The sequence below is a fragment of the Monodelphis domestica genome, chromosome 6 (genome assembly GCF_027887165.1).
Source record: "Monodelphis domestica isolate mMonDom1 chromosome 6, mMonDom1.pri, whole genome shotgun sequence".
In the NCBI taxonomy this organism is placed as follows: Eukaryota; Metazoa; Chordata; class Mammalia; order Didelphimorphia; family Didelphidae; genus Monodelphis; species Monodelphis domestica.
In genome coordinates, this window is record NC_077232.1 from 136,988,589 (window position 1) to 137,016,246 (window position 27,658).

The 27,658-nt window shown below is 35.9% G+C and overlaps 1 protein-coding gene and 1 non-coding gene across 2 annotated transcripts in view; one reads left to right on the forward strand and one right to left on the reverse strand.

Annotated features, from left to right (window-relative positions):
• CORIN (corin, serine peptidase) overlaps positions 1-27,658 on the reverse strand; it is a 222,714-nt gene that overhangs the window by 113,262 nt on the left and 81,794 nt on the right. Inside the window, exons 4-5 of the mRNA XM_007496484.3 lie at positions 23,409-23,619; positions 6,574-6,752 (exon numbers count right to left, since the gene is read on the reverse strand). Coding sequence (XP_007496546.1) covers positions 6,574-6,752; positions 23,409-23,619 — 390 coding nt within the window. The remainder of the gene's footprint in view (positions 1-6,573; positions 6,753-23,408; positions 23,620-27,658) is intronic.
• On the forward strand, positions 12,725-12,852 carry LOC130455292 (U6atac minor spliceosomal RNA). The gene has a single exon (XR_008913211.1). It is a non-coding gene; the product is annotated as a U6atac minor spliceosomal RNA (small nuclear RNA).

The window sequence follows — 27,658 nt, forward strand, 5'->3', positions numbered from 1 at the left end:
ATTTCCAAAATGTGAATAATCATAAGTGAAAACTGAATCATGGTGGCAGGTTTGATCTGGTTCTAAGACTCTTCTGGCTAGAATTTAGAGGTGTGAAATACTAATGGAAAGATAGGGTGGAGCCATATTGTGTAAATAATTACTCCCTCTTTACAGATAAGAAAACTGAGGGCCAGAAAAATTAAATGCTTAACCCAGTCACACAGGTAGTAAGTGTCACAGAGGCAGAACTTGATCCAAATCTTTGGATTTGCAGTATGATGGTTTTCCATCTTTCCACATACACAGTCAATACTTGCTGGATGAAGCATTCTTTTTTTATTCATAGTAAACACGTACCTCTGTCCTAGTAACAACTCTAAGGCAGATGGAAAAAAGCTAGGCAAATAGGGTTAAGTGACTTGCCTAGAGTCATACAGCTAGGAAGTGTCTGAGGTCAAATTTGAACCCAGGGCCTCCCATCTCTAGGCCTGGCTCTCAACCCACTGAGCCACCTAGTGGCCCCTGCTTTGGTTAATTTTTAAAGTTCAGGGACAATAATTAATTTCTTCTATGAACCAAGCAATGACATACATAGAGATGCCTTTGAATATTAAAATCTTGCTTTGTGGAAAGTACTGAACAATTGTTTCTATTGAAATCAAGAATAAATTCCTTCATTGAAATATTATAATTAAAACCAAAGGGGCTCACTAGTAAAAGGCACAGAGCTACAATTGTTGTCAATGACCATGGCACTGGACAACAAAGGGACCAACTTGCAGCACTGCCCTCACTAGCATGATTGCTTAGTCAGGCAGCTAAGCTAATGCTATCCAAATATTGAGCTGTAGGAGGAAACCTCTCCATTTCAATTTCAGGAAAATAACATGCTGCCTCAACTCAAGCCTATTTGGCAAGGGGATACCAATCCCAGATACTCTGTAAGTAAGAATGATTTAATGATGAGGAAACAGGTACTATTCCTTCTCAAACTAGTTCATTATGACTCTCTACTCTTTTGCTGAGTTTGTGGCATTGCAAATTCAGAATAAAAGTAATGATTTAACATAAAATAGAAGGACTAGAGAACATGAAAATTCATTCTAATTTATGGACCAGAATTAGTTGCTAGGAAGATTTTTAAAAAGCATAAAATTCAAGCACTATCATCTATTTTAATCATTCAAAGAATAGAATTAAATGTTCATCTCAACACAAGTAAAATTTGAGTATCAAAAAAATTTTCCATTAAAGATCTAATTCTTCACTATGAATAATACTGATAAAACTGGGAAGACAGGTACAGAATAAAGAAAGCAGAACCGGGAACATGATTTAAACAATGGCTATAATACTACAGGGAAGCTAAGTGGTATAAGGGAGCTAGGAGGTGCAGTGGATAGAGCACTGGAGGGCCTAGAGTCATGATGGCAAACCTATGAGACATGTGTCAGCACTGACATTTTCAATGGATGCATGCAGGCTCAGTGTGCCACAAGGCCCCGGGGGCCACTTGGAGAGCCATGCACCTACAGCTGTGGCCATGGCCATGCCCTGACCTGACCCAGTGGGGAGGGCTGCTCCACCCACCCACCCACCATGGGGTATGCTAGGGGGTGGGAGGGTAAGTGGTTGGCTTGAGTCAGCAGGCTGAGGATGGAAGGGATGGGGCAGGGCCAGGCCAGGCCAGCGGAAGACTGGGCAGGGCTCCAGCCCACGTGCAATGGAGGAGTGCCTGGAACCAATTACCAGATACTTTTAGCACCCTGAAAAATATAGCAATGGCTTTACTCACAATTTTTCCCTCTATCTACTTTTGTAAGACCTCATTCTCAGCATTAAACAATATCAAAACCAACCAAAAAAAAACAGATTGACAGATGAAGTTAGTAGCTCTTGCTTGGGCTTGAAGTGTACAATATACCAACCTTCAATTGAAGATTGAGCCAATGAAATTCAGCAACAAAAAAGTCACTAATAGGCAGGTTAGTTAAAGAATTCCCCCTTCCCCTCACTTATCTTAGTTCATGGCACCCCACACAAGTTAAATAATATCAAGACCAACAAAAGAAACTGACTGACAGATGAACAAAGAAGTCACCAAGCAGGTAAGTTAAATGATTAGTTTTTGGTTTATTAAATACAGTTGTATATTATAATTATATGTTTTTGCTATTTAAACTATAAATATCACAAAATTGTGGGCTTTTTTCTCAAAATGATATACCACTAGAGTTATGTTCAGTTTCTTGGCAAATTTTGACACACCAGGCTCAAAAGGTTACCCATCACTGGCCTAGATTCAAAAAGATTTATCTTCTTGAGTTCAAATCTGGCCTCAAATGTGACTTTGGACAAATCATTTAACTTTTTACATCACTTTTCTCATTTGTAAAATGAGCTGAAGAAGGAAACTACAAACCATCCCAGTATCTTTGCCAAGAAAACCTCAAATGAGGTCATGAAAAGTCAAACATAACTAAAATGACTGACCCACAACAAATGAAAACAAAGCTAAAATGTAGTTGAATTTAGATTAATGGTTATGACCAATCTTTTCCACAGGAAAGATGATGAAATGCATCATCATCTCATTTCAGTAAAGAAGCAGGGATTTACAGGTGCTGGAGAAGTAGCCCCAAAAGGATTGCTACACCTACAGCAACTCCACTATTAAATCTGTGACTGGAAGTATAGGCGATATAAGGATATAGATATGAAAAAATAGAATGAAGTGCTATAAAATGCAATTATAATTGTTGTGGGATTTTACATTCAGGGACAAATTATTTTCATAAGTCTGGCCACTTAAGTATAAAGTTTGCAGAGCAGGTGCCACTAACTGATTCCTCCTCAAAGCTATCTATAATTATGTCATTTTAGATCTAATGATAGTACTTTAGAGAAATATTCTCGTACTTTTCCTGTAATAAAACAACCACCAATTTTGGAAGAAAAAAATTTTCCTAGGATTTGTCTTACCAAAAAAGTGCAATTGTTACTGCATGAAGAGTTTTTTTTAATGGTTGCTACCAGGATCCAGCTCTAGACAAAACAAACAGAATATGGGAAAAGGGAAGGGAAGAAAGGAAAGAAGAATAACTAAAGTTCCTTCATGGCTAGGGAGCTGTCCTTCAGACCTATAGAAATACAATTTAAATGCTACTTCTTCCCTTGTGTGAATGCAGATGAGAAAGAGGTCAAGGTTAGTTATATAGTCCAGAATGATTGATGAAACTTGACCTTCAGTCCCCTGAATTCTCACAACTCAACTATGTGAAAATGCATACAAATATTTACTTTAAAATCTTTGAAACAGAATTCCCACAACATTATGGTCATATCATTAGATTTCCTTTGCAGTCCCTCATGTCAATACAGAACAGAAATGATAGCTAAGAGCCTTTCCATAATATAAATAAATCTCTGAGCTACAACTGGCACAAATAATACGAGGTGAAATTTTAGTTGAGTTTTCTGACTTCTGCATTGGCAATAACAGCTGTTCCACATTATAGCTTTTGTCTGAATTCAGTTAGTAAAGTGGTTCAGGTTCTCTGGAGACAAACACTACATAAACATAGAGTAGCAGTATAATATTACTGATCCAATATTGGCTTGACCCAAGCTTTCCTGACTATGGTGGAAAGAAGCTGGAATAAGCAGTTTTAAAACCTGGGTTCTAGTTCAATTTCTAAACTAACCCTGGAATTTGCATGATATGTGTGTCAGCATGAAGCAAGGGAGAGTAGAAATGGCCCCTGAAAAAAGTGTCTCCCTTTACCTGGCCTGCCCCTGACTCCATTCCACCAATCCATTCAGAAATGAATAGGCACCACTGAGGCCAATCAAAGGGCCAGTTATATCAAGAAGCAGCCAGAGAACAGGGTCACAAGTTGCTGCCAGTGAAAGAATTGTGATTGGGGAAAGCTACAATATCCAGAGAGCCTCAAATCCCAAATTCCCTAATTGACTTGACTCTGACGCTTCAGGAGATTATGAATGGAAAAGCAGTTAGAGAATTCTTAGGTAAAAGCAGAAAAAGTATTAGAAATACTAAGTAACTACAACATTAAAGATACTTGCTGTTCCAAAGGGCTTTTGAATCTAAACATATGAACTGTGTCTAGGAACTCCTAAATTTGGGACATGCCAGTAATTTGGGAGCTACTTCAGTCGAGGAGAAGCTGTGAGCATATAAATGACATAGTATTGGGGGACTTTTTAAGATACATTGAGTTTATTCCTTTTGATTCAATGGTAACAAGTAAAACACTATATATGGTCAAGTCAACCTTTTTGAGCAATTCCATTTTGCTAATCTCACATGTTTGGGATTTACTGAAATTAAGCACAAGAGGATGATGGGAAAGGAGTCAAACTCTAAGAGGTTAACTGGAAAGATGATATGATCACCATAGATCACACTCCTAATCTAATGAGTCAACAATACCATAAATAGGAGAGAGATATCAGAGAATTTGTTTGTTGTTGTTGTTTTCCACCAGATGTTAGGTGAGGCACATACCATTGAGACTGACTTGCCCATACTCTTTAATATTGAACAAGCAAGAAAAGGTGAGTAGTCAAAAGCACCCAGAAGTGCATTAAATTATCATCATTATTTTTATTTTCCTATAGTAAATTATTCCACCTATGGGAAGTAAGAGATGGAGAAGAAAGACCACTTTCAAGGTTGATCATCAAGTAAATGGCTTTATTCAGTTCTTTAACTGTATCGACTTCCTGTATCAGCTTACATTACTGAACAGTTATAGCAACGTCTTCCATCTTTGTTTCTACTAAAAATTAATCTCCTTCCAACTCTGGCTCAACACTCATCTTAATTAAATCTGTTTGCTGATGTTTTCACAAAATACTAATCAAACTCATCCTAGTTTTCATATTTACATTGTTCTTACATCTTTTCTTCCCTGCATTCTTCCTAAATTAAATTTTAATCCCTTACCTTATATTTAAACTTCCTAACTTAAGAGGACATGGAGTTACTCTGAATAAAATATTCTGAAAATTTTTAAATACTGCATAAATATAAGGTATTGCTTTAGTGTGACATAGTGAAAAGATAACTGAGTCAGGAGACTTGGGTTCTAAGTCTGACTAACTTTAAGCATATGCAACCATGGCCTCCAGCTTAAGTCTTTTGGTCTCAGTTTCCTCATTTGGAAAATGAAAGACTTATATTAAATGATCTCTGTGGTCTCTTCCACCTCTTCCTATTTTCTGTATAAATCTCTATTAGTACCTAGAATAGAGCTACATATACAGTAGGTACTCAATAAATAGTATTGACCTACAGTTTGAAAACTGGAGAAGATAAACTTACATGTTATCTGAATAAAATTTTTTAATAAATGAGGGAAAGAAAAACTGTTTAAGTATTAAGATTTTACCTACATTGAATTCACCAGGAAACAGCTTATCTATTTTACTTTGCATGTATGTAGCTTTCATTTCTTATATATCCATTGATTTACCCATACTACCTCAATTAGTAATGTTAGTAATTCCTGGGCATGGTTCCCAAATTCAAAAAGATAGTAAGGCTCTCATGTACTACAAAAACTGACCCAATCAGCACACTACCTAATATTTAGCATGTAATTACACTAAGTATATTTGTTCATAAACTAGAAATTACATTTTCCTTTGAAGTCATCATGGACATAGTAAATAAGAGTTCACATTTAAGTAATTCTTCATTTGAAAAACACCACAAACTGATAAAATAAATATAACATATTTTATTACCTTCATTTTACAGAAAAGGGAAGTGAATCTCAAAGAGATGGAGAGTAACCCATCTAAGACCATATTCTTAGGATTACCAGTCAGGATTTGAACCCAAGTCTTCAGGTTCTAAGCCCTAGTGTCTACCCTCCACACCCTCAAAAAAAAAAAAAAACCTACCACACCTAGCAGGATATCAGTCCTTATCAAATAAACTAAATTAAGATGACATATTTATGTGATAATTAGCACTATGCCCATCAAACAAGAATCAAAAATATACCCCTTAAATTCTAAAGAAACAGTACATCTGGACCATCTATCAGACCAATATCCAGTGCATTATCATAACAGAAATTAGTTATCATTCCCAGAAAGGCTGAAAAACAAATCACAAATATGCATTGGAATTTTGCCCAAAGGAGTTCAGGAAAGCTCTGTATATTTTAAACTCAGAATTTTGATTTGGAAGACTCTCTTGTTCATACAGTAACTTTTGGAGAATTCTCAAAGAAATCATTAAAGGTTACAGATAGTTTAACTCTAATTTTCATGTGTTTTCTTGTTCATCACATGTACTTTTAAGCCCTGTATCAGCAAGCTAAGTTTTCTAAATGATATAGGATTCAAAAACAAAAATCAAAAGTTTAATGAGTGGGGAGAGGGGAAGAAAAAGGCAATGGAAGAGGCAGGCGATGGAGGGCCATCTCTGAAGTTAACTTTCCCTGCTAACATCTGGCATCCCTCTGATTCCACCCCATGCTTTGGAGGGGATAGCATTCTGTGACAGAGCTCCCCTGAACATTTTAGGATGAAGAAAAATAAAACACAGAAACCTACATTGTTTTCCTCTTTCCTGCTGTGGGGAGAAGCAGACCCTCCTGATGTCACTTTCGCTGTGGTTTCTAAACTGGGAGCATTTGAGGAACTCGGGCCAAGAAGAATTCACCATCCCCAGAACTGGTTCACAGCCTTCTTTTGCAATTTCACAGAAAGACCTACAGGGCAGGAGTCCATGACTAAAATAAAAGAAATATTTGTGAAATTTAATATTTTTCCAAAATACATTTAATACATTTTTAACAAAAATAAATACAAGATCACCCCCAGATACCTTAATTCATAACTTTTTTAAATGTCCTGTCTTAAATAAGCTCATAATTCTTTTATAACCTCCATGTGAAATAACTTTAAAATGGTAAAAGAAAAAAATTCACAGCAATAAATAAGGCTAATCACAATATTGCTATTAGGAAGAATCATTAAGTTCACAGAATCTTTGATATGGTAAGGAACTCCGAAGCTGCCTACTTAAACCATCTGTCTAAGTGAATCCCCTCAATAAAATCACTGAGGCCCCAAAGCTTGGTTAGAGATATTTCAAAGACACTGTCAAGAACCCCAGGTATTTCTCTATGGTGTCCAGGTTTTGAAAGAATATAAATTGAGCATGAGAGCTTGGGGAGTCATTCCATTCTAGAAGTCGCCGGTTCCATTTTGGAACAATCCCCCTATCTGTATATGTGAGAAATGTCCTTTACTACCCGTCATACTACAAGGGGCAGATTTGCCACCTGAAAAAAAATAAGATCCTTTCTTTTCTTTTCTTTTGTATTTTGATAAACACTGAAGAAGCTGGAGCTGTTAAGCTTTAACTCAGGAAAAAACTCAGAACTGGTTTGTTTGGGGTTGAGGAAACTCTTACTACTTCCAATAGACAATCAGTAATCAACTGTTTTGTATATTTTTTTTTCAGTTTTCATTGCACTGTAATTAAAGCTATTAGAACTGTTTTTTTTTTTTAAATCACTGAGAAGTAGCCATCCAGCTTTTGCTTAGTGCTTGCTGGGACAAAGAATTTACCACCAATCAATCAAACAAGCATTTATTAAGCATGTGATATGCTGAGTATTGGGCTAGGCACTAGGGATGCAAAGATAGAAACAAAACTTTCCCTGCAGTAAAGCAGCTATATTCTATCGGGAGATAACACATACACAGAGAAGGAAGAAAGAAAGAAACAAGCCAAAACAAAGACATAATAATTTCCAGGAGAGGAAATCTAGCATTTGGGAGATTAAGAAAGATTTTACAAAAGGACGGTGCTTGAGCTGAAAGTGTTGAGAAGGCCACCAAGTGAGACAGAATATATAGAAAGGTAGATAGAATATCAAGAGGGAGATAACAGTACAGAAAGGGAAAGGGAAGCCCAGGATTTATTTTCAAATTAGGGCGCAAGAAGATATGGTTGCCAGAACACTAAATGGTCCAACAGGAGAAGAATTAGAAGAGAATAGTGATAGAAAAAATCAGAGAGTATCGAAGAGAGTGGGCAGTGTCTAATATTGCCTGAGATCAGAAAGAACTAATAAGTAATTATTATAGGTCATTGATAACCCAACAGAAAGCAGTTTCACATGAATTATGAGATTGGAATCCAGATTCCAAAGGGTTAATGAATGCAATGAATTAAACAGATTGTTTTTGTTTTATTGTGTTTTTTAGGAGTTTGTCAAAGAAAATTTTTAAAAGTAGAGGAGATGGTTTTAGGGAGTTTAGTATAGGGTTGTTTTTTTTTTTTTAATCCTTACCTTCTGTCTTAAAACCAGTTCTAAGGAAGAAGAGTGGTAAGGCTTGGGCAATGGGGGTTAAGTGACTTGACCAGGGTCCCATAGCTAGGAACTCTCTGAGGCCAGATTCAAACCTAGGACCCCCCATATCTAGGCTTGGCTCTCAATCCACTGAGCCACCCAGCTGCCCCCTTGTATAGGTTTTTGATTGTGGATTTTTTAAAGGATTTTGTGGTGAAACATTTTGGGTATATTTGTAGGTAACACAGAAGGACTCGGGTTAAGATAGGTTCAAACTGAAGTTTAGGGATAAGGAGTGATGCATGATGTACAGAAAGATAGATGAAATCCAAATACCAAGCAGAGATGTTGGTACAAAATACAAAATAAATACCTAGCTGCTATGCAAAAATTAGAGAATTTCAATTGAATTCTTGGCAACAGAAAGATTATCACATCCAAATACCACTGTTTCTTTTTCCAACTGTTTCCCAGAGAAGTGATTGGAATCACTGAGCTTTTTGAACAGGGTATGGCACTATCAAAGCTGTTAAGGATCAAAATATGGGCTGTCTCACATTTTCCCGTGGTGGTAATGTACATCCAGCCTACTAAGCAGGAGTGCTGAGGCAATACCAGGTTCTCTGTAATTCTCTTCAGTGTGGATAACTTCTAATCTCTAAATTCAGAGCACTGAATACTCACTGGGTAGAAGGTAATACTTACTGTGTATTTACCTCACCAACTTACAGTCTTTGAGTTTTCTATACAAACACAGCCAAAATACATCAGAGTAGGACTTGAATCCAGGTCTCCCCTGGTCTCAAGACCAGCTATCTATCCAATATATCATATTGATAAATGCCCATTGAAATTTTAAATGAATTTGATTACTAGAAGGACAAGGTAGATAGTTTGACCGTATAGACATGAACTACACCCTTTATCTTAGTTGGCAGTACAAAGGGAATTGGATGAATGTGGAGAAATAAAGGACAATGTAGTCTTCCAGCCTGGTGGTGGTGGAGTAGAAGGAGGCAAATCAAAGAACATGCTTCATTAATGAGGTATCAATGGGAGCATCTTAGAATGATACAACTTAAAGCTGGAAAAGCCACAAAGGTTAACAAAGAGGCTGGCACATAGCAGATGCTTAATAAATGTTGATCACAAATGAGGGAAATGAGGTCCAGAAGGTATAGATGACTTGTTGAAAACTAAAAAACTAGTTAAGTGCAAAGTTGGGACCAGAACTCATATCTCTGAACTTCCAGATCAGTGTTGTTTTGGTGCCAGTTCTTTAAAAAAAACAAAAACAAAAAAAACTTACCTTCTATCTTAGAATCAATACTATGCCTTGGTTCTAAGGCAGAAGAACAGTAAGAGCTAGGCAATGGGGGTTAAGTGACTTGACCAGGGTCACAGAGCTAGGAAATGTCTGAGGCCAGATTTGAACCCAGGACCTGGCTCTCAAACTACTGAGCCACCTAGTTGCCCTTCTAATTCTTCTTTAAAAAAAAAAGACAACTTTATCAATCATTATGATCATTTGTTTATACATTAACTCAAACCATCTTTTCTGAACTTCTATAGGTTCTATGTACACAGCAGTACTTTCTAATTCATTACACTACTAATATAATGGTGTTTGAACTAGATAAAATCCTAAAGAGAATGTGGGAATTGTGGGATATCTGGGTACAGCCATTACAGCTGTTATATACAGATGGAAATCCTTTTGGTAACCCTTGTTAGTTGCATTAGGAAAAGAATTTGCTGTCAGAGGGCTTAACTTGAAAATTATACATCTTTTATGATGTGAAAGTTTTCTGGAACCTTCATGAGTAATTTAACTTTCAGATGAGGTATAAAGCAATGACCAAATTAGCTGTGTAATTATCTATTCATGTAAGTATTTAGATTAATTTAGAATGTAGGTATATAGTCATTGGGGCTGGGTATTTTCAGGGATTAGCCAAAGGAGAGGGAACATTTCTGTCCCAAGATACTAGTTTTAAACTGATCCAGGCTCTCACCACTAAAGACTTCTTATGTAAAATAAATATCTAGCTGCTATTCCACAATTAGACAGATAATTCCAATTGAATTCTTGGCAGCAGGAAGATTACATCATCCAAATTACCACTATTTCCTTTTCCAGATCATTTCTGATAAATGGGGGGGATTAGATTTTCCTTAACAAGAACTGAGACATGTGTATTAACCAAATTCAAAACTTGAACTTGATCAAGACAAAAGGAACTGGAATTTTTGTTCCATTGCATAGACATCTATGGGTGGAGGGGGATGCCCTCCTCTGTTTCTCCTCTCCATAGGGGAGTATCCTGATCTCAAAGCAGCTCAGATCAGTGTAAAGGAGTAGGTAGGGATGCAGTCTCCTAGAGAAACACTGCTCCTCCAGGTCAGATAGAAAGGCAGCACAGCTCCTGGGCAGCCTAGGAATTGATCAGAAGCAGATATGAGGTCATCTGGACCATTTTCCATCCACAGCTAGGGATCCTTTCTGTGGTTTTACTTCTCCAAGAACTCATTTTACCAAAGGAGAAAAAGAACTTCTGAAGGCAGTTACATGGTATGCCCCAGGAGATGAGTTGCCCAGGAACAAGCAGTCACATGAAGATGTGGCTTTCTGAAGGACCCCTCTGGGGACAAGAAAAAAAATAACAGAAGGGAGAGAGGTTATGCCTTTTCCATCATGTCCAGTTCAAGGACTAGATAATTCAGCCACCAGACAGACGTCTAGAAGGCACAATGGGGTGGAAAGTACCCAAATACTAGGAAGCAATCTGCCCTGTCCCCTCTCCCCCATCAAAAAAAAACAAAAACAAAAAACTTAATTTGTTCAAGTTTCCTAGTTTCTGCTTTAACCACATCATTTCATTGCTAGCTCATTCTTGAAAAAAACAAAGTGAGCAACCATATCCCCTAAATCTTCCCCAGAGGTTTTTAATTTTTTTAAAGAAATCTGGCCTCAGCCACTTCCTAATTATATGACCCTCGGCAAGTCACTTAACCCCAATTGCCTAACCCTTTAACCTTTGTCCTAGAGTTATTACTAGGGCAGAAAGTAAAGGTTAAAATAAATTTTAATAAAATAAAATCTTTAAAGGATGCCCATTCATTTAAATGAATAATAGATAAGATTTCAGATAATAACATGAAATGAAGCAAAAAATTAAGGGTAAATTGATGAAAATATTTTGGGACACAATGTCAACTCAACCCAGCCACAACTCTGAATCTGTTCCAATGAGTTAGCCCTGATTTTTAATTTATCCTGTTCTTCTCTTTCTGAATCCACAGTCTAAAAAGAGCTGGGGGGGGGGGGGGGAAGTGAGTTGTGTCTCCTTATTAAATCGAGTATAAGTCAATGATTGTTGCCTCAATATACCTCTTTCTGGGAAAGTTAGAATTTGAGCACTCCCACAATTCTTATGTATCTAAAACTCATTTTTAAAAAGAAATGTGATTATCTTGAAAGGAAATTTGCTAAACCCACCTGTTTTTCTAAATTTCTGGATGATCTTTCCTGGGAATATAATATACACATTAAAATACCATTAAACCTTCCATAGTAAAATTAGATTTTAAAGAAAAAAGACAATATGCGTCTCACTTGGTTCTCTTAAGACAAGTTCCTGGCTTACAGACTAATTCCTAGAGCAGTGTACACAAAATAGTGTTAAAGCATTAATAACTAACACATCTTTCCAACAACAAGGGAGACTGGGAACCATTTGTTCCTGTTTTTCATGGAATTGAGTTTTCTATAATGGGCTGTCCTTGCTTGCTTTTGAGCACTTTGGTGACACTGAAGAACTCTATTTTGGCAGATAAATACTGGCTCCATGCAAACAAGCAAGCAAGCCTCTACCTACAAATAAATCCTGGAAAGCCAGGAGAGCCAGCTGTGATCATTGGAAATGCCATATAAGGAGGACAATATCACCATAGCAGTGAAGCGTAAAATAAATTCGATATATTAACAGCCTAGCAAAAGATAAAGCTGGACACATTAGTCTCATCTCTGTCACCAATGACAGAAACCTTTGACAGCGATGACAATAGTGCTGCCAACACTATCTCAGCACTACTCAGAAAATGATTGTAATGTTTCCTTTAGTTAACACATGCTAAGAATAGCTCGTGTACACATATATGGGGCTTGACAACTTCTCGCCACAGGTTTTGCTCACAATAATCCTATAACGGGTAGTACAAATATTTACTAATTGTAGATGAAAAAATAAAGCCTCAGAAATAAAATCACTTATTTGGGCCAGCTGGTTAAAAAGTAAAGAACTTCAGTTCTCTGGCTCCAAATTCTTGGTGCCACTGAATCCATGACTGAAAAGGAAATGCAAAAGTGTTCTGGTGAATGCTGTCTGAATTAAAGGAGGGTGCTGTATGAAAGGAGAGAAGGTTAGAGCTCTCCTTGATAAGGATGGAAGAGGTCCTGGTGGCCTTTACAACACACATGCAGTTAAGGCATTGCCACCTACTCTGTGGCATCTAACCATGTTTTTCTAGTAGCAAAGCAACAAGCCAGGACACTCCTGAAGGACTTATGGGAAAGAATGCTAACCACGTTGAGAGAAAGAACTATAGAAGCAGAAATGCAAAAGCAAAGTATATGACATCACATATCACATGTATATATGGGTATGTGATTTAGGGTTTAGGCTTTAAAACATCACTCTATAGCAAAAATGAATAATATGGAAATAGGTATCAAGTGACAACAGTGGAATTGCTTCTTGGTTCTGGGAGGGGGAGGGAAAGAAAATGAATCATGGAAACATGGAAAAATATTTTAAAATTTAAAAAATAAAAAATAAATTAAATAAAACCACAGGTTCATCACATAGAATTAATTAATTAAAGGACGGTGCAGCTAGGTAAATGTGGAAAATAGAATACTGCACTTGGAGTCAGGAAGACTCATCTTCCTTTGTTCAAATCTAGCCTCAGATATACCAGCAGTGTGACCCTGTGCAAGTCACTTAACCCTGTTTGCCTTAATTCTTTAATTAATTTTTAAATATTTTGTCCATAATCCAGATATCTTGATTATTTCTGATGCCCTCTAAACTTTATTCTGAATTATTTTTTTTAGATAGAAAGAGTGTCATTATACCTAAAGGTGAAAGAAATCTTAGGGATCATTAAATCTAACTACTGAGTTAGGAAGGTAAGCTGGATGCATAGAGATCCTGGGTTCAAATCTGACCTCACATACTTCCCATGTAACCCTAGGCAAGTCACTTAATCCTAATTGCCTAGCCCTTTCTGCTTTTGTGTCTTAGAACTGATGCTTATTGATTCGAAGACTGAAGGTAAAAGGTTTAAAATAAAACAAAATAAAGGAAGGGTAGGGGACAAGGGGTAGGTAGTGAGGAAGGAAACTGAACTGTGACAAGAAGTTGTGATAGATGAAGGGAAGGGCTAAATTTAAAAATTGTCATCTAAAATTAATTTTATGTTTAGGATACACGGTTGTATTTAAACTATATCTATATATAGATTTTCCCTGCTTTAGATAATGAATTTTTCTGCTCTTTATTGCTTCCCAAAATGAAGGTCAAAAAGAATTTTTACAAATTAATCCTCTTTTAAACATCCTAAAGAAATTCAATATTATAAATCCTTTCCATGAAATTTCGGGCAAATGAATAACCCTTTTCTACCTAGTTTCCCAAATTATGATTTTGTAAATCAAATTTTATGAAGGAAGAGCATAGTAAACTTTGCATTTAATCAGTCTACTTCCCCCTTTATGTCTCCCAGTGCTTTCCTCCATACCAGCACCCTATTTTTCATTGCACACATCCTACATAAAGGAAATGGGCATCAAAAAGAAGTTACCATGGGCTCTTCACAATGCCACATTAAAATAATAACATAATGTATTATCCTGGGTATGTCCCACAAATCATAGAATCATAACATTCCAAAGTTGGAAGGGACATCACAGATGAAATAGAGAGACCCTATATCTATCCCAGGGATACTATGTACAGTCAAAGGGAACAAGGGGTAGTGGAAAGAATCCTGAATTTAGAATTCCTGGCCCTGGGTTTAAATCCTAATGGCAGCCATGTGATCTTGGTCAAGAGATTTTCCCCCTCTGGGCTTCAGATTACTTTTCTATTAAAAAAAAAAAAACCTTATAGTTAGGAGTTAGTGATCTTTAAGATCTCTTCTACCTCTATGTCTTATGACAAAAAATATTTGTATCTAAAAAACCCTTTAAAAAACCCTAACTCTTGAAAAGTTCCAGAGGGCACAAAAGTAATTAAGATAGCCATAAAAGTATGGACAAAATATCAATTAATTGATATTAATTAGCAATTTGATGAATTATTCATTAATATTACCTTAAATTATTAGCCAAGACAATCAAAACTATGAAAAAATATATATATAGCAAAAACCACAAAGCACATCAGTAGAAGCATGACAGAATGGAAAGTACCACTTTGGGGGGGGGTCAACAGTCGTTGGTTTGAATCCCTTTCCTGCCATTTACAACCTGTGGGACTTTGGACAAGTTGCTTAAACATTCTGAGCCTTCATTTCATCCTCCATAGAGGAATGGAGTTAGAGGGCATGTCTCTAAGATCTCTTAATATCTTTAAGCTTTAAACCTCTGATCAAAGGTAAACATGAACTCATCTATCAGTCTGAGAACAGCAGAACTGGGGAGGATTTCTTAAACGTCAAAGGAGAGGTAAGTTAAGGACAAACAAAAGGAAATCTACTAACTGTTCCATCAAACTGTTCCTGCTACATGTAAAAAACTGTGATCCCAATAAGTGAAATAGTAGAACAGAAAACGTTTTCCAGAAGGGTCTGCATTATTTCAGAGATCCATTGCGTGTCACTGTGGGAAAGGAAGTTTTAAGGTTGTCTCCAGCCAATATTTTTCCTACAGTCGGTAAAACAGCATCCTCTAAGTAAACTTGTGAGGTTGATAGAAAGAAGAAAGGAATGAAGGAAATGAACATTTGTTAACAGCCTAATATATGCCAGGCACTTGGCAAATATTATTTCATTTAATCCTTACAACAATCCTGTGATGTGGATGTTGCTATTATTCCCATTTTACAGTTGAGGAAAGTGAGGCAGAGTCCAGATGATTTGCCAGAACCTAGCAGCTAGTTAGGGTCTGAATCCAGATTTAAAACTTAGTTCTTCCTGACTCTAATCCAATACTCTATCCACTGTGCCCAGTAATGGCAAAATGTTCTGCCATAGAATATCTCCTGATGTCACTATAAGAGACAGAAAAGAGACTTGGGTGAATCATTCATTAATCTGACCCAGTCTGACTTTTATTAAGCTTTTATACAAAGTCTTACAAGTTGAAGTTTACTGGTTAGATTACAGCGCTAAAGAAATGCATCAGCTCAGCCTGCACCCAATGCCAGTCTACATTCATAATTCTGACCAACTGACCAAGCCATCACCTAGTGGCTACACAACAAAAAGACCAAAGCAAAAGGAGAGAAAAAATCAGTGCCACTAACGGGGGCAGGAGGAGCAATTCCAAACTTAAAACAACATGTAGGTCATTTAGGGAGTAACTTAGTCTCCTATCTAATGAATAAGCAGCATTGCTTTGCTGTAGAGATGGCGGGCATGATGATATTCTTTTGGAATGTCCCAAAGTGTAACCTCAGTTGTGGTAGGAGAGCAAGTCATGGTTCTCCTGCTCTCTGGTTAGGCTGCCTCTGAAGACCCTTCCAGCTACAAATCTATACTCCTATAATTTCTAATTCTAGGTTCACTAGCTCTTACTACCCTGAGAAAATGAGTGCTATCACCACTGAACCAGAGTCCATTTGGGCATAGCAAAGGGTAGACTTAGAACCCAAGTGATTTAGGGAATCTTTGAAAAATATTAAACCACTTCTATTGTATTGGGGTTGTAGTCTTTCTATGCAATTCTCCACAGACTTCTTCTAACCCAAATGATTCTGTTTCCCATCAAAATTTTGAAACTCTTTCCAGCATTGATGGGATAGGAAATTAATGAATTTAGACACATGGAATACTTTATTCTTTCTCACGGAAGTTTTGGTTCTTCAATCTCATGAAATAATCCCCAAATAAGTAGGTTTTCAGATTTAATAAATTATGGCATTGAATTGCTACTATTTTAATTGTATTCATTCCTTCATTTATGCATCAACAAATAATAGAGGCCAAATTATTACAGAGGAGAAAAGAACTGAATTATCTGACTAACCTTGCTAAGCAGATCTGCAGTTGGTACATTTTTACCAGTATAACAAACCATTCCCCCAAAAAAATTTGATCTGTCCTTTGCAGAAAGTTTCAGAGTAAATCTTTCATTACATAAAAATGGCTTATGCAGACTATTTGAATTACTCACAATTACTCACACTTCTCAATTCACGACAGTAAACATCATTTCTTAAATCATCAGTCATCTGCTTTATGCACAGTGCTAAAAGAGATTCTGCAAAGGCAGTATTAAAGCAGTGATATTGTGTAAAGTGGAGGGGAAAGGAGAGAAAGACCATCATTAGCCAAGATCTGAAAAACCAACTTGTCTGAAGAGATCCTGAACTCTAACTTTTAAAGCTCTAAGCAATTCTGGGTTGCAAAATGGTTGCAGGTCAATAGTAATAGAGTGTTTATGCATCGAGAGCTCCCTGTTCCTATTAAATCACTGGTCTGGGGGCCATCTGGGTGGCTCAGTGGATTGAGGGCCAGGCTGAGAGACAGAAGGTTCAAATCTGGCCTCAGACACTTCCTAGCTGTATAACCCTGGGCAAGTCACTTAACCCCCATTGCCTAGCTCTTCCTGCTCTTCTGCCTTGGAACCAATACATATTGGTTCTAAGTATTGATTCTAAGTATTGATTCCAAGGTGGAAGGTAAGGTTTAAAAAAAATCACAGGTCTAAATCAAAATAACAAAAATTGCTTCTATTTCTCTCTGCTTAAGCAACATATTTTAAAAAAATAACAATGAAAATACCAGGAATGAGGTAGGCAGCAAGGAGAGGGAACCCAGTATAGGTACAAACAAAATATTTGTGTTCTTAAAGCTTTACCTTATGTCTTAGTATCAATTCTAAGACACGAGAGCAAGCAAGGAGCTATGCAACTGGGGTTAAGTGACTTGCCCAAGGTCACAAAGCTAGGAAGTGTCTGATGATAGATTTGAACCCAGGTCCTCCCAGATCTGGTGGTCTATTCACTGTACTACCTAGCTGCCCCTAAACAAGGTATATTCTTTTTGAAAATCTATTTCAAAACTTAACAATATTACCCTCTTCTATGTGACTAATCAGATATGGGAGGGAGATGGGGGAAGGGGAGGGAAAGAACATGATTTTTGTAATCCTGGAAAAATACTCTAAATTAATCAATTAAAAAAATTTAATGCTTTTTAATTTTTAAAAACTTATCCTTAGGATATATTCTTAAAATTACATTTAAGAATATAGCAAGTTAGAAAATCAAATACTTGAAAGGAAAAAAAGATAAATTCTTAATAAAACATTAATACTCAAGAAAACATTTACCCTCAAGTGAAATATGGTATTAAGAGCAGAGTGTTAAATAAAACTGTGATTACCAGTAAGATACGAGAAAAGAGTTCTCATCTCTCTGATGATCTCCTTTTTACATAAAAGAGCTGCTTTGAAGAATTTTGCTGCCTACAGTGTCTTTTAGTTCTTTCTTTGTGATCTGGTCTTTCTCAGATCTCTTTCAAATAGAAAGTCAAGATGCACTAGAAATTCATAGTTTATCTTCTGTCTCTGTAACAATGGGCACCAGGGGCAGAGAACACTGATGCCAAGAATTTCTGCAACTTGTCAAAGAATTAACAGATAGTCTCTGCTAGGAAGGAAGATTTAAACATCAACATTTGTGTGAGTGTGTGTATCTTTTTAAATAAAACTGTCTCTGATTATAGTGTGAGGTTCAAACATCATTCTATCAACCACATGATTAAAGGATACCAAGAGTTACTGACTCAGAAAGAAAATCAATTGAACCCACAAATCCTCTCTGAGCCACTGTATGGTCCTAAGTCTATTTATTGGAGTAAATAATAATCATTAGTATGAAATAGCAAAAATTTCTTTTTTAAATTTATAACACAAGCAGGCAGCTAGGTGGCTCATTGAACTGAGAGCTAGGCCAGGAGGTAGGAGATCCTAGTTCAAATGTGACCACAGCCACTTCTTCAACCCAGGGCAAGTTGCTTAACTCCCATTGCCTAACCCTTACCATTCTTCTGCCTTGGAGCCAATACAGAGTATTGATTCTAAGATGGAAGATAAGGGTTTAAAAAATATTCATGTAACATATACTACTCATTATCTGAAAAGAAGCAATACTTTGGATGTAATATTTTAAATTCTACTATTAATTTCTTTAGGTCAGATTCTAGATCTCATAAAACATATTTTCTCTGAAGCATAAGAACTCTTTCTTTTCTAGTAAGGGGTGAAATACAGTAAATTCAGTTTCATATGTTAATGGAAAAAATAGCAAGAATCAAATAATGATATTTAGATTTGAAATACAGAGGTTTTTCTCAGGATACTTAATCTTCATAATTTTGTTTTATTTTGTTATTAAAATAATTTTCCAATTATTTTGCACAAATTCACACATTTAACATTCAAATAAACATATGTAATAAGGGACTATTTTGAATGGTAAATGATAACTAAAGATTAGGTCTGTTAATCTTCTTTCCTCATCATAGTGCCAGCTATTCTTGCCTTGTTGCAAACTTTTCCAGTTTCTCTCTTCCACAATATATAAAGCTCCTGCTTGCTGGTAAGGGTGAAGTCAGGAAGAAGTGTGCAAATAAGTGAGACACTATTCTGACTTTAAAAAACTTATTTAGACCCATTGAGGTGTGAAAAAACTTTTTTACTGAATTAGAAAAAACCATAACAAAGTTCATTTAGAAAAACAAAAGATCAAGGATGTCCAGGGAAATTATGGGAAAAAATGCAAAGGAAGGTGGTCTTGCAGTCCCAAATCTCAAATTATACTATAAAGCAGTGGCCATCAAAACAATTTGGTACTGGCTGAGAGATAGAAAGGAGGATCAGTGGAACTGACTTGGGGTAAGTGACCTCAGCAAGACAGTCTATGACAAGCCCAAAGATCCCAGCTTTTGGAACCAAAATCCACTTGATTAAAAACTGATGGGAAAATTGTAAGACAGTATGGGAGAGATTAGGTTTGGATCAACATCTCACACTACACCAGGATAAACTCAGAATGGGTGAAAGACCTGAATATAAAGAAGTAAACTCTAAGCAAATTAGGTGAACATAGAATAGTATACATGTCAGATCTTTGGGAAGGGAAAGACTTTAAAACCAAGCAAGAGCTAGAAAAAAATCACAAAATGTAAAATCAATAATTTTGATTACATCAAATTAAAATGTTTTTGTACAAACAAAACTAATGCAACCAAAATTAGAAGGGAAGCAACAAATTGGGAAACAATCTTCATAACAAAAACCTCTGACAAAGGTCTAATTACTCAAATTTATAAAGAACTAAACCAATTGTACAAAAAATCAAGCCATTCTCCTATTGATAAATGGGCAAGGGACATGAATAGGCAATTTTCAGTTAAAGAAATCAAAACTATTAATAAGCACATGAAAAAGTGTTCTAAATCTCTTATAATCAGAGAGATGCTAATCAAAACAACTCTGAGGTATCACCTCACACCTACCAGATTGGCTAACATGACAGCAACAGAAAGTATGATTGCTGGAGGGGATGTGGCAAAGTCAGGACATTAATTCTTTGCTGGTGGAGTTGTGAATTGATTCAACCATTCTGGAGGGCAATTTGGAATAATGCCCAAAGGACGCTAAAAGACTGTCTGCCCTTTGATCCAGCTATAGCACTGCTGGGTTTCGACTCCAAAGAGATAATAAGGAAAAAGACTTGTACAAGAATATTCATAGCTGCACTCTTTATGGTGGCCAAAAATTGGAAAATGAGGGGATGCTCTTCAATTGGGGAATGACTGAAAAAATAGTGGTATATGTTGGTGATGAAATACTATTGTGCTCAAAGGAATCATAAAGTGGAGGAATTCCATGGAGACTGGAACGACCTCCAGGAAGTGATGCAGAGTGAGAGGAGCAGAACCAGGAGAACATTGTACACAGAGACTGATACACTGTGGTACAATCAAATGTAATGGCCTTCTCCATTAGTGGCAATGCAGAGATCCTGAACAACTTGGAGGGATCTACAGGAAAAAACACCATCCACATTCAGAAGAAACACTGTGGGAGTAAAAACACTGAATTAAAACAACTGCTTGAACACATGGGCCGAGGGAATATGGCTGGGGATGTAGACTCTAAATGAACATCCTAACGCAAACATCAACAACATGGAAATAGGTTCTGATCAAGGACACATGTAATACCCAATGAAATTGTGTATTGGCTAGGGGAAGGGTTGGGATAGGGGAGAGAGGGAAATAATGTGATCATTGTAACCAAAGAATAATGTTCTAGATTGACTAAATAAATTAATTCAAAAATTTTTTAAAAATAAATATAATTTAAATAAAATTTAAAAAATAAAAAAAATTATTTAGTAAAAAGAGAAAAAGTATATCAAATAACAGCTGGTTTGTAGGGTCCAAAATTTTGCTGAATGGAGTTCAATATTTCTACATATGACTAACAACAGATATTTGGAAGCCTATAAGAAGAGAGAGTAAAAAAATTTCCCGTTACCAATTGTAGCATTCCTCTGGCTAAATTACATTGGGGGAGGTGGCCCAGAAGTTATTTTGAAGATGAAGAATTAAGTTTAACTAGGATACTATAGCTGGTTTAAGAATAAAAGTTAATTATAAAAAAATGATCATCATAACAATGTACTTAACACAGAGCTTTTCTTCTGAAGAGTTCAAGGTTGTGTTACTATTCAATACTTTACAAATGCATAAAATCTCAGATTTGTAAAATCCCTAGAAGATATCTAATCCAAACCATGGCTATCCAACCATCCTCTCTGCACCAATCCCAGCAAGTACCTATCTAATCTTTTCCTTGAACACTTATAGTGTAGGGGAATTGTCACCTCCCAAAGCAGTCCATTCCACAGGATTGTTATATTTATTGAGTTTTTCTGTAACTCCAATCAAAATATATGTTTTTGCACCTTCTAAACATCACTCCGACTATTACCTTCTAGCATCAGAGGACCAAAACTATTCATTCTTTCCCATGACAGCCTTTCAAATACTTGAAGATGGTCATCATTATCTTAATCTTTTCCACTCAACATTAAACATCTCCAGTTCTTTCAATTTGGTCCCTGAATAGGATGGTCTTCGATAATTAAAAACTATAATAGCCTTCCACTGGACACTCTCTAGTATATGCCCTTCCTGAAATTTGCAAGAACACAATACTAAATTGCAGACCTGGAGTGACCAGTGGGATAGAGAATACTATTCCCTTCCTAAAATCTATGCACTATGCTTCTCAATGTAGTTTATCAAAATAGGTTTGCCTATCATATCATTGACTCATTATGAACTCACAGTCCATTAAAGCCTCCCCAGCTTTTTACAGATGAGACACTATCTAACCACTCCTCTCCCATCTTAGATTTGTAAAATCTATTCCTATTAAATTTCACCTTATTCTGCTCAGTCCTGTATTCTAACCTTTTGAGTCCTGGATGGATATTTGTTTTCAATGTGTTATTAATCCCTTCCTGCTTCATTTCATCTGCATGCCATTTATACCTTCATTCAAGGCATTGATAAAAAAAATAAATGTTAAACAGGAGAAGCCCAAAATAGATGCAATTCTGTATAAAAGCTCCAGGAAAGGAACTTTATCATAATTACATCACATTTGGCTTTACATCCCATCCCCAGCACTTAATACAATTTCTTGCACATAGCTGGCACTTAGGAGATGATTCAAGAGTTAGACTCAATAAAGGGAGGCAAAGAGTGTTATCCAGCTTGCCTATTATCCAATGGTGATTCAGTAATAAAATCAGGACTAGGATCAAAGACTCCAGTTTACTAAAGTATTTCACCTAATTTCCTGCTAAGAAAGTGAATAAAACTTTTCCCAACTAGACAATGCTTTCCAACCCTTTGGAGCTTGACATTATCAAATTAATTATTAATTATTATTAATTATTCAATTAATGCAAAGTTAATAAATACTTTTTGAGGTCCCAGGCACTTTAAAAATTGTCTGTCCTTTTCATTACCCCATCATAGAAGGAAAACTGTCAAGAATCCATATTTCCAATCTGACATTTTTAATCCATAGAGACCAGTTATTATCTTCCTTTCCCTTAAACCTTCTTTGACAGCTCTACTTTGTTGTCAAGGCTTGTTCCTAAATGCTGTAGGCTATCTAAAAGTCAACATACATTCTGAGATTTTTTTATATTATCTCTAGAGGTTATTACAGTGAAAATGTTCCCAAGTAAATAAGTGGTTGATGCCTCCTACTAAAGATACATTATAAAAATGAGTTAAATCAACTATAGAAATAGACTATAGAATTTCACCTGTATTTGAAAATTAAATTCATACACAAGTACAGTTCTATAAACAGAAATTTTTTACATTTTTAAAAACTGAAAATATTTCATTTATATGTGGATATTTAACAAACAATTAGAAACAGATATGCTTGAATTTCAGATATACATAACTAGGTGGCATACATTCCACTAGTGAGTTTTAGTGAAAGAAAAACCTCAATTTTAGAAAATACCACTAACTATCTAGACATTATTGAGATGAATTTTACATACCAACATAGCTATATCAGTTAATTTTTCCTAGCAATAAAATTACATGGGAGTTTTTATGAACTCTCAGTTCTAGTTTTTAAAGAATTATAATTAGTTATGACTGATTACTTGAAAAGTCATGATGGATGGGAGTGGTTTCCATTACAAACCAAAAAGTGGTAGATATCTCAGGACTGTTTTGTTTTGATTAGACACTTAGAATTCTGTTATTACTGGTTCTTATCAATGAATGACTCTGGTTTCCAAATACCTGTCATCGCCATCACTGATGCACTCAGGAAAAGCCATGCTACAGCCAAACAGCATGATGTGCTGATAGCAATTGAGGCGGTTAAGATAACTGAAGAACTTGAGGAACTTTTCCATTTCGATTCTTTTCACAATGGAAAGAATGGATGTAAGAGTGGTGTGGTTATAAGGCAGCATTTGACACTGGCTGTTGACAATATTTACACAGGCACCTGGGAAATAAGAAGAATTTCATTTAAGATGTAGCAAAGTGGTTTTAAGATAATGTACTGTCTCATAAGATAGGTTATTGTGGCTATAAGCCAAAAAATATGATATGATATGATATGATAAAGGATAAAATAGTGATTGACATTTAAATTACACTTTTAGGAATGTTTTAAAAGTACTTCATGTTCATCATCCCATTTGTACTCTATGAGGTTAACAGGCATAATGATTTATGGGGCATCATATCTAATGGGCCCTCATGATTGCTCAGTATTCCTGTCCACTCCAAACATCTTTCATGAAAAAAAATTATCCCAATCTCTTTTGTCTCTCTTCAAAAGATTCCTGATGACAATCTACAAACACAAACACATACACACACATACACACACACACTCAAAGCAGATGATTTAGTTTCCTACTTAATGGCAAAGAGTCCTTTCAATTTAGTTCATAGGATAACAAGTAATATGACCTGTCAGAGAAACCATTAGACTAAATCTCATCTTGAACCATGAACAAGTCACTTAGCACCTCAGTTTCCTGAGTGTTTGCAATGCTTACCAAGCAGTACTATTGTGAATAAATAACTATGCAGACTAAATCACAGTATAAATATTTATTAACATTTTTATTCTTCTTAACTTTATATTTTATGAAGAGCAGTTGAAAAAGGTCTTGAAACAGGTTCACTACTCTATTGCTATATTTTAACATTTAATATTCAGTGGACTATTATACAGAGGAATAAAATGATTTTTTTTGTAACTGAATAAGAGTAGTAGAGTGTAAGTTCATCTTCTGTAAGGCTCGTGGAAAGCATCTTTGGAACAACTCCAGTAGCAGATAAAATGATACATACCTCATCTTATTCCCACATGGTTCTGATTTCTTCTTCTAAATCTCTGTATTTTCAGAGAATTGTATCCCATGTGGAATTGAGAGTATGAGTGCTATTTTTATTGTTATTATAGGATTTAGAGTTAGAAAGGGATTTAGACATCATTCGGTCTACCCTTCTTATTTTAAAAAGAATTTGGGTCCAAAGAAGTTAAACAACTTGCTTAAGATTCTACAGAAAGTAAGCAGCAGTGCTGAGATTCAAACTCAAGTTAGATCCCAATCTTCCCAATACATGACATCATCTCTTAGTTAGATTCATGCATCATTTATTAAGGAACTCTGATGATCTAACAGGAGCGTCCTTCACCCTCTCTCTGTGCTCTTTGAAACCTGTCGAGCATTACCCATCCTCCAATTTGATTCTACTCTCTCATCTCAGAGTACAGGCAGTCCTACTTCTTCACTATAGTTCACCCAACTTTACCCTGGGATCCACTCCCTTCTACCTTAATCAGAATCTTGCTGGAGCAAGCAACAAGGAAGGTATTGATTTCTCTTTTTCCACTGGCTCCTTTCTATGTACTTATAGACACACTCACCTCTTCCTGATCCTACAAAAGCTTCCCATTGACCTGTTTATATCCCATGTAAGTACTGGCCAGTTCCTACCCTTGCAGTCTGGCATTTGCCCACATGGTTCTTTTGAAACTATTTTCCAAACCAATGACCTTTGATGAATATCATTATTGAGAAATCTAGGTACTATTTACTAGCTCAAAAGTTTGATTCAAAAGAGAAAGAAACTGAATGCTCCTTCCAAGGACAGGATCAGAGAAACCAAATGAACTCAGCTAAATGCCAGGAGATTTTAAGTCCAGAAAAAGGACAAGATCGAAAAATAAAAAGGGAGCATATCCTAAGCCAATTGAGGGGATATCCTGTACAAAATTATATAGACAGTCATGGTGTTGGCTGTAAGGAACAGTTAGCAGGCTAATTTGGATAAAACATAGTTTGCAACATGGGTTGAAACAAAATTGCAGAAGGTTACCTTTAACAAATTGGATGGTTGTGTTTTATCCTAGAGTCAAAAGGGAGCCCCCAGAGATTTTTGAACAGAGAAGAGACAAAATTCATTACATGTGAGAATGTTAGAGAAAGTATAGAGGGGAAATCCCCTGAAGGAGAGGTAATACTAGATCACCTCTAAGGTCCCTCTCACCTCTAATATTGCATGATTCTAGAGTAACTTTAAATGGTTTACATTCCTAAAATGAATATGCCCAGGAAAACAGGGCATAAACTCAGTAATTAGTTAAAATACAAAGAAGTAGAAATGAATAGATGCATAAATGAATATTATAGACAGTGCCACAGAGCCTAGCACATTGCCCTGTATTTAAAATGTTCTTGAGAAATATTTGTTTAGATAAGTTTTAGGAATTCAGAAAAAAGAGACAAAGTAGATTGGAATAATTTGGGAAAATTTGAGGTTGCATTAAGTTACATCTTGCTTGAAGTACAGTTTGATGGAGGGCTAGAGTTTGAAGGGAAAGAGGAGAACATTCTTTGTGAAGAATATGCATAAGTACTTTAAAAGTCACAAAAACTGGAATGACTATTGCAATGGGTTATTAAGAAGGTCGTGAAGAATGGAGCAGAAAAAGTACAACAAACATAAATGATTACTTGACCAGAGTTAAAAATCAAGAAAAAAAAAGTCATTTAAATTTTCTTAATTACAGGAAATAGTCAACTCAAATCTTTTGGATTATTTATGAAGACATTTTATTTCATTTTCCTTATGTTCATGAGTGGCAAGTATATTCATTATTCTGGGTGTGAGCCAGTCTTTCTCAGAATCTAACTACAACATTAGATTTTTTCACACATTAATTCCTATAGCAATGAATTTTCACAGGCTTACTCCATGCTGTGCTCCATGTGAAACCATTTCTTCTGTGGGTTACAATGGCAGAATACTTTTGGAAATGCGCCACATTTATTGTCCCATCAAACTGTCCTGGCCAAGATGAAAGACACTGGGAAAAGTTTCTTTTTCTTCCACTATATGTCCTTAAACTTTTCAAGTCAGAGCACTTAGAAACGAATGCTGATGTGTTATACTATATCAGTACTGCTTGATGGGATGGGGTGGGGGGTGTGCAAATAACTATAGGATATCTTGTTTGTATTAGAAAAGATCTGATTAATATGACATTCATTCAAATAAAAACTATGTTAATTAACAGAAAAGTTAAAAATACCTAAAAGCTGACCTGAAAAAAAGAAAATTTGTCATATGGAACGATTAAATGAAATCAGCTGCTCAGTTAACACACTGGATTTTCAGTCAGAGGACCCAGGTTCAAATCCTGAATCTGACTTTCTTTATCTATGCCTTTGGCCAAGTTTTTAATTGTCCCTGATTCTCAGTCTCCTTATCTATAAAATGAGGGAATTGGAATGGATCAACAGGGTCAAGCACTAGAAACAGAAGTCATTAAATCATACTTAAGGAACCTTATAGAGAGTTTAATGATTAAAAACAATATGTGAAAATTGTCCACATTTGATTCATTTTAAATTATTTTTTTGAATGAATACCAATTATATTATAATTAGATTTAAGTTGCACTGGTGAGTGCTATGAGCAAATGTGGCCAGCAGACTGCCTGTTGGCCACCTCTGGACTAGATGATCTCTAGTCCCTTAGAGCCTCAATATATGACCAATTTATACTCTGGTTGATGACAGGGTAGGGTGCTAACATACTCAAATGCTAAAAATTCTCTGTCTTAGAATAAGGGAGAGAAGATGAGAATTAATTCTACTAAAGAAGCATTTTTTAATATCTTAATTTGTTTTCATCATAAAATAAATGCATATGTGAATATTATAGACACGTTTTCCAGTGTCTAGCACAGTGCCCTGTATTTAAAATGTTCTTGATACAACAGTCATGCAAGATCTTACTTCTTAATCTCCCACACCAACCGCCCACATAATAGTGTTAACACAAAACAAGCAAAACTCATTACAAACATGCATAATCAATCTAAGCAAATCTCCACATTGTCTACATCAAAAAAAAAGAAATTGTCCCTTCTGCCCTGAGTCCTTCACCTTTCTATCAAGAAGTAGATAATACATTTCATCATCAGTTCTCTGGAATCTGGGAAGTCATCATGATAAGAG